Genomic DNA, 7,104 nt, shown 5'->3' with positions numbered 1-7,104 from the left:
CAGAACCAGCGTCTTACATCGCAGCTCCAAGACTTAAATCATTTTATTTGTTTAGCTTTCTGACCGTCATGCTAATCCGGGTGAGTGTTTGTAGCTGTGCGCTGCTTTACCTGCTATCTGATCCTCCATGTCTTTTTTACTGCAGTGAGCCTCGATGTAGCCAAACTCCGTCAGGTATAACATTGTTTTTATGTCTATTAGCTTCGTCGTGTTGATGCATTTTGACCTGCTTCAATTTTCCACCGCAACACGCAAACGTCCCCATTCACTCAGTGCGTCATAGTTATAGTTCCACATCGCTTAGGATTTGTTGCTGCGCGTTTGGCGCAGAGTGAAGGAAAGAGGAGACCAGCTGCACAGGCAGGCTGAGAAATGAGATGCAGGTGATCGGCAACGAGAGACGATGATCGATGATCACTGATCATGCACTTTTCACGGAAATCGGCCGATTATGACCGGTGACCGATCGATCGGCACACCTCTAGTACCTATGGAAGGTTGATCCCAGGTTGAAGCAACACCAGGAGCCTCAGGTGTTGGATCGGTGTTGTTGATCCAAACTAAAACTGAACATGCAGCTTTTAGTTTCCGTTAATGTGTGAACTAATCCGCCTGATGGTCAGCGTGAGCTAACATCATGGGAAGGCCTCTGTGGTTCACCACCGTCTGGAGGGAAGGACATTAGGAGTTCACGGCTCAGGAAGAAACATTTTAGGTAAAAGCTGTAGGTTCTCAACAAGTCCAACATCAGGACCCAGAATCAGACAAAGTTCATAAACAGATCTTTGTTCCTGATCACAGCTTCCTCTCCTCCCGCCGCCACACTTAGCCACACCCCCTCCATATCTAGGCTCTACCCACTTTATCAAACTTTGTGAGGGCTGTGGCTGCTTTCACACAGGGATTAGTTACATTTGATGAAATACTCAGCAGGGAACCTGCAGTCTGTTCTCTGTTAGGAACATCTGGACCAATTAGATCAGCCCTGAAGTAGCAAATGCATGGATTGGTCTTTCAGTGTCACAGGATGTTTTGAATTTTTGGCAATAGAAACTTGATTCATATGGGATTGAAATACTTCCCCCAGAAGTTCTTTACTTCCTTATTGGACAATAATTTATTGCCATCCAGATTAAGTGGTTGACTAAGCAAAAGACCAGGATCTGTTTCTGTATGCTTGGTGAAGATGAACGACCTTTTCCCAGCCAAACATAATAATCAGTTATAAATGGTTATTAATATGTGGAGTCAGTAAAGTAGACATTCCCAGTTTTGTTGTTTTCAGCATCTTGATTTTCTTCAAAGTTTGTCTTCTTTTCTCAGACTGAACAGAAAATGTTCTGACCCACTTTACTAACCATAACCCTTTACTGGACTTTTCAGACTCAAGCATTAGAAACTATGAAAGTAACTTTAACTTTAGCTTGATTAATGGAGAGGTTCACACATAAGTTGATGGTAGAGCTGGCTGTTAGTGGAATGGTGCAGTTCTGTCTGATTGCGTCTCAGCTCACCTGTAACGGTCCTTCATCTCCTTCGGCAGCTTAAAAAGGGCCCACCGGTTCCTCCACCTCCTAAAGCCACGCCCACTAAAGAAGTGGCAGAAGAGCAAATCATTGACTTGTTCGGAGGAGAATTTCTACCTGCTCCTTCACCTTCTCAGGTAAGACGGCAAATAAAATCCGATTTCCATGAGTTTTTCTGTCCTTTAACCTTCTGCATGTGCTGCTGTCCACAGCCTAATGAACGACCAGGAGAGTCTCTTCTTGACCTGGACTTTGATGCTTTCCAGCCGGATGAAAGTGTTTCACCGATTCCTCAGGTGCATTAAAATTGGAAACCGATTTTAACACCTGTTAGAGAGCAACAGGTTTTAGAATGAGTATGGCTGGACGATAAAACGATATATAAGCGTCTCGGATCAGTTGATCTTAATTTTTGGAAAGTTTTTCTGTTTTAAATATCTGAAGTGCTGCCAAACTGGTGATGTGACTTTTCCTGTTTTATCCCGTTTTTATTTCATGTTTATTTTTAAGCAGTTATGAAAGTGGCAAAACTTTAAAGTGCAGCTGCACAAGTTACCCAACAGGTTGTTGCTAGGCAACCAGAGAGCAAATGAGTTAAGGCCCTTGAAGCCGACGTCTGTACAAAGATAATGTTTATGACTGCTGACTCGGTGTTGCACTGCAACCTTTTCAGGGTTCACATCAAACTGTTTTCATTCCAGTCTGTGAGGATTTCAGGAGTAGAGCTGGTGCTATCAGACGGTCACTGGACCACCCAACAGCCACGCAGCGATGAGACTCTCACTGTGGGTTAGAACTAGACCGGTGGGTTGGGTCATGGAGTTACCCAGTGTGGAGGTCCGGGTGTTTCAGTGGGTCAGTGTGGTGCCTCAGGGCCACCATACGCTCAGAGTGCCACCTAGAAAATGGGTGGAATCGTCATATCAACAACAAAGTCCTGCTGAAGCTGCCGAAACCTGAGCACTCTTGAAAGTTCAGGTTCTGCAGGTCCTGGTGGGTCTGCAGGTCCTGGGTCAGGGCTGGGACCAGGCCTTTGGGGCTGATGCAAAGACACCGATCCTGGGTTTGAACACCAGCTGATACTTGCAGTGCAACAGGCTAGCTATGCCATTTGTCCTCTGGTGGCAGTTCTAGATCCCAGCTGGTTGTAAATTAGTATCTAATTATCCGCAGGCTGTAAGGCGACCCTGAGAGTCTTCAGGGTCACGTATTGTTATTTTCACTGAGTCTACGTTACTCTGTTTGAATGTGAGCTGCATTAACATGCTCTGTCTTGGTTTTAGACGGCGGTACCGTGGGACATGTGGTCGGTGAGTTGAATCTCCAAAACTCTTTACTTGGAAACAAACATGTTTTATTTTCAGTTTTTTTTCCTGAAAAGCCTGCAGGTTATTCTGACACGCTGCTTGGATCGACCCTTTCCTGACCCTCCTCAGGGCTAATTGAGCTGATTTAACGTAGAATGTTTTTTGCACATCCTGAGACTAGAGCACAGAAAATAAAAGATTGTTAATTTGATTAAAATGCAAATGTTTATTGCCACTACAAACCAGACAGCACCAACTGCAGGTTATGGAGAATTGCACCGGAAAAGCAGATGGTTCAGCAGAGTGATTGTCTACACCAGTGGTTGAGAACCAGTGGTCTTTATCCAGCCCAGTGGCATTTATTGTTCAAACCAGAGCTTTCAGTGGAAAAACTAAAGTTCCTTTTAATGCCATACAAATATGAGACAGAAACATGGATTATATCGATTTATTCAATTTTGATTATCATGCTTCAAACTTGGCTGCACAGTGGCGCAGTTGCCTTGCAGCAAGAAGGTTCTGGGTTTGATTCCCGGCCCCGGTCTTTCTGCATGGAGTCTCCATGTTCTCCCTGTGCATGGTGGGTTTCCTCCCACAGTCCAGAAACATGACTGTCAGGTTAATTGGTCTGTCTAAATTGTCCCTAGGTGTGTGTGTGTGTGTGCATGGTTGTGTGTCTCTGTGTTGCCCTGGGACAGACTGGCGACCTGTCCAGGTGACCCCGCCTCTGGCCCGGAACGTTAGCTGGACAGGCAGCAGCTCCTGACCCACTATGGGACAAGGGTGTTAGAAAATGGATGGATGCTTCAAACTTTGCCAGCACTGCGACACAGACTGACCAGGTCAAACTATGCACAAGTGCCGCTTCCTCATACACACAGAGCCATCCACCTTCCAGTCACACCTGGTGACGTCACGTCGACACGCCCACCACCAGGTGTCAAAGCCACGCGCTCCTGTCATCAATAATTACTTCTTTCATTCATGGCGTTTCTCTGAGAGCCTCAGTGAAAACGAGTTTATTGTTCTAAASTCTTTTATTCTCTGCATGTCTGAGATGAAACCATGGAAACTTCAAACATTCAGATACAATAGAGACAATCAGATTCAGATGATTTATTACTGCGATAATAACTCAAAGATGTATTTTTATTTCTTTCCTTCTTACGGAAAGTTTCTGTTTACATCACAGGTTAGTGGTGCATTTCTATGCTAAAGAAAAAGATATAAAACTTCAGATATTTCACAGAGATGTTGACATTTATGGAAAAACCTCACATAAGCTTGTAAGAGGCAGAAAGTACGGTGGCCCGTAAGGCCAACAGTGTTCAGTTATGCCGCATGAACCGATCAGTACATTATTGAGGGAACGCAAAGAAAACGATGCCCACGTTCCCTGGAGGCTCCGTAGAAATCATCTCCATGTCCTCAGTAGTTTGTAAAATAAAGAATCCAGCCAGTTGGAGAATATTGTGGTTGTTTAAATGAGGAACACAGCAGATTCCCAAGTCTGTTGGTAAAGTGAAGCTATTTCCATCTAACTGATGTTGGTGCCTGTCTGGTTGTTTTTGATTATAAAGTGATTCCATCTCTTCTTCAATCATTATGATGTAGAAAAGCTGCCATAATTGAACAGGCTAGAGGAATTTGTGTATTAATATGAGCCACTTTCTGCTCTCTTTTAGGGAAATGCCCAACCTACTGAGCCTGTAAGTATCAATCTCAGCAGACTGATACTCTTCACTTCTTTATCTGTTGTCATAGACATCTGTGATTTCAAAGTACAGTCATGTGAAAAATTTGGGCACCTCTGATAATCTTAATTATGTTCATATTAAAATATTTGGTTGTTTGGATCAGCTATATCAGTTTATATATCAAACAACAGATGGACACAGTTAGTTACGGTCACATGGATGCCACTAAACTTCAGCAGATTACTGAATATAATGTTCAATGATTAGTCACAGTTTGAAGTTGCGCTGGGGGTTCGGGTATCCTAACCTCCAGGTCTGTTCTGCAGAGGCCATCCCAGACCTGAATATCATTACATCTGTGAGGTGATTTTAGTGGGTTGTCCATGCTGGTCAACCATCAAGCCGATCTGATCTAGAGATGTTTCATGAGACGGAATGATCCTGGATGAAGAGTTTGGATCCTTCATCCAGGATCCAAACACTCATTAGAAGCTGTGTAAGCATCTAGAGGCTGTTATTTCTGTAAAAGGAGCATCTACTAAATGTTAATGTGATTTCTCTTTTGGGGTTTCCAAATATCTTCCTTTTTTCATTCTTGTTGCACATTGTCTCTTAATTGAATTATCCTCATTTCACTACTGAAATAGAAGCTTGGCATCTTCAAACAGGACACTTTAAGAGGGAAGGATGTTAATATTGTCTCTGTATCTTTGGGTGTTTGTCTTATAACCTCACCTTTTATGGTATATGGCACAAAAGAAACAACCCATAACTTTAATGAGATTCCCACTACCGACTTTGGCCACACCGACCCAAAGCATGATGGAACCTCTACCAAATTCTATGGTGGGCGGAAAATTTTCTTTCTTGGAATGTTGTGTTGTTTTGTATAACATCCTTTGTTGTGACCAAACAACTCGATGTTTGTTTCATCACCTTGGACTGGTGCTACAGATCCATCAAAGGTGTGTATCAGTCTAGCATCACACTAAACTGCACCAACAGTAGAAAATGGAGGTGCTATCGAATAAATTGATTGGATTCATTTGTCTATGAAGTTCAAGGTTTAATGATGTCACCAAACCCATTTTATGTCCTAATAAATCAGTGTAAAGTAGTCAATTAAATTAAATTACATTTAAATTAAATTCCGGCTCCTGAGGAATGCAGTTTGAGACTCCTGGTTTAGATGCTCACACTTTATCAGCAACTATTTTCTGAAAGATTTTAGATCTGAAAGGAAGATTTAAGATGGGTGTGATATAGGTCTGTAAATCATCTTGATGGAGAGGGAAGGTTTTTGAAGTAAATGTTTAATTACATCTACTTTAAAACCCCAGGATACATCAGGGTAGGAAGGTGGTGTTTTAGTGCTTCAACAATCGAGCCAGTTTAGTCATGTTTGTCTTAACTCCTTAATCACATGTAGTAATCTTAACATAGCTTACCACTGACATCAGGTGTCAATGATTCCATAAATCTTTTCACTGTGTCTCTTTAGAGCAGGGGTGTCAAACTCCAGCCGCCGTCCTGCAGTTTTTAGATGAGCCACAGGTACAAAACACCTGAATCAAATGGCTTAATGACCTCCTCAGGTCTCCAGAGCCTTGCTAATTACTTAATTATTCTCTTCAGGTGTGGTGCAGCAGAGGCACTTCTAAAAGTTGCAGGACTCTGGCCCTGGAGGACTGGAGTTTGACACCCCTGCTTTAGAGCAAGGGTCAGTCATTAACCCAAATTCTTTGTGTTGCTCCAACAGGCTGCCGATGCTGGATTTGTTGCTGACTGGTCTGCAGACTTTGGTTCGATGTCAGCAAATGGAGATGTTGCTTCAACTACAGCCCCGGTTGCTTCAGGAACTCTGGCTGACATGCCAGAGGGGGAGCAGGTCGGTGTTCAGGGTGGAACTGAGTGCTGGCCCCAGGCGGAAAGCTCACTACCAGGTGGAGACACAACTGCTGTCCAGGACAGTGAGCCCAGAGACGAGGGAGATGAGGTTAGCAGCTGGGAAACCCTGACTCACTCCAACCTTCATCCATCTGCAGCTAGTAATGCTAAAGATGAGACTGACCAGGTAGAAATATCCAGTGAAGACTTGGTGCTGGAAAATCGTAGAAAATCTACTCCAGGACTTCTCTTCACCAATGAGTTTGGTGAAGAGATTGAGGATGGCACAGGCGACAGAAGAGATAAGAGGTCGAGGTCTCTGGATGGGTCTGGGTCCGAGTATGAGACAGCTGAAGAATGGGCTGATGGTGGCCAGGGTGGAGGCTGGGTGAGTGCAGATGATGACCTATCTAACGAATATCAACCCCCTGGGAACATTGTGGAGAACCAGGAAGGTGAAACAGATAGGAATGAATTGGGAAAACAAAGCCAAACAGCATCACTTTATAGAAATATATCTGAAAGAGTAGGATGGGAACATGAAGAGCTGTCAGCCAAAACAGTTGATGCTGACCCTGCTGACCTGGATTCATTTCTGTTTGCAGAGTCGCAGGGTGGAGTTGGGTTTGAATCGGATCCGTTTGCAGAGTCGCAGGGTGGAGTTGAATCGGATCCGTTTGCAGAGTC

General features: G+C 43.8%; 1 protein-coding gene across 5 annotated transcripts in view; it reads left to right on the top strand.

Moving 5' to 3' along the window:
* Positions 1-7,104, top strand: part of amph (amphiphysin) — a 35,787-nt gene that overhangs the window by 21,486 nt on the left and 7,197 nt on the right. For 3 of the 5 annotated variants that reach the window (XM_008403077.2, XM_008403079.2, XM_008403075.2), the window contains exons 11-15: positions 1,544-1,663; positions 1,739-1,822; positions 2,810-2,836; positions 4,519-4,542; positions 6,290-6,526. In XM_008403077.2, coding sequence (XP_008401299.1) covers positions 1,544-1,663; positions 1,739-1,822; positions 2,810-2,836; positions 4,519-4,542; positions 6,290-6,526 — 492 coding nt within the window. The remainder of the gene's footprint in view (positions 1-1,543; positions 1,664-1,738; positions 1,823-2,809; positions 2,837-4,518; positions 4,543-6,289; positions 6,527-7,104) is intronic. The other 2 variants (XM_008403078.2, XM_008403076.2) reach the window with 1 other exon arrangement.

This window comes from Poecilia reticulata, unplaced genomic scaffold (genome assembly GCF_000633615.1).
Source record: "Poecilia reticulata strain Guanapo unplaced genomic scaffold, Guppy_female_1.0+MT scaffold_290, whole genome shotgun sequence".
Classification (NCBI taxonomy): domain Eukaryota; kingdom Metazoa; phylum Chordata; class Actinopteri; order Cyprinodontiformes; family Poeciliidae; genus Poecilia; species Poecilia reticulata.
This window is presented reverse-complemented; position numbering and strand designations above follow the sequence as displayed.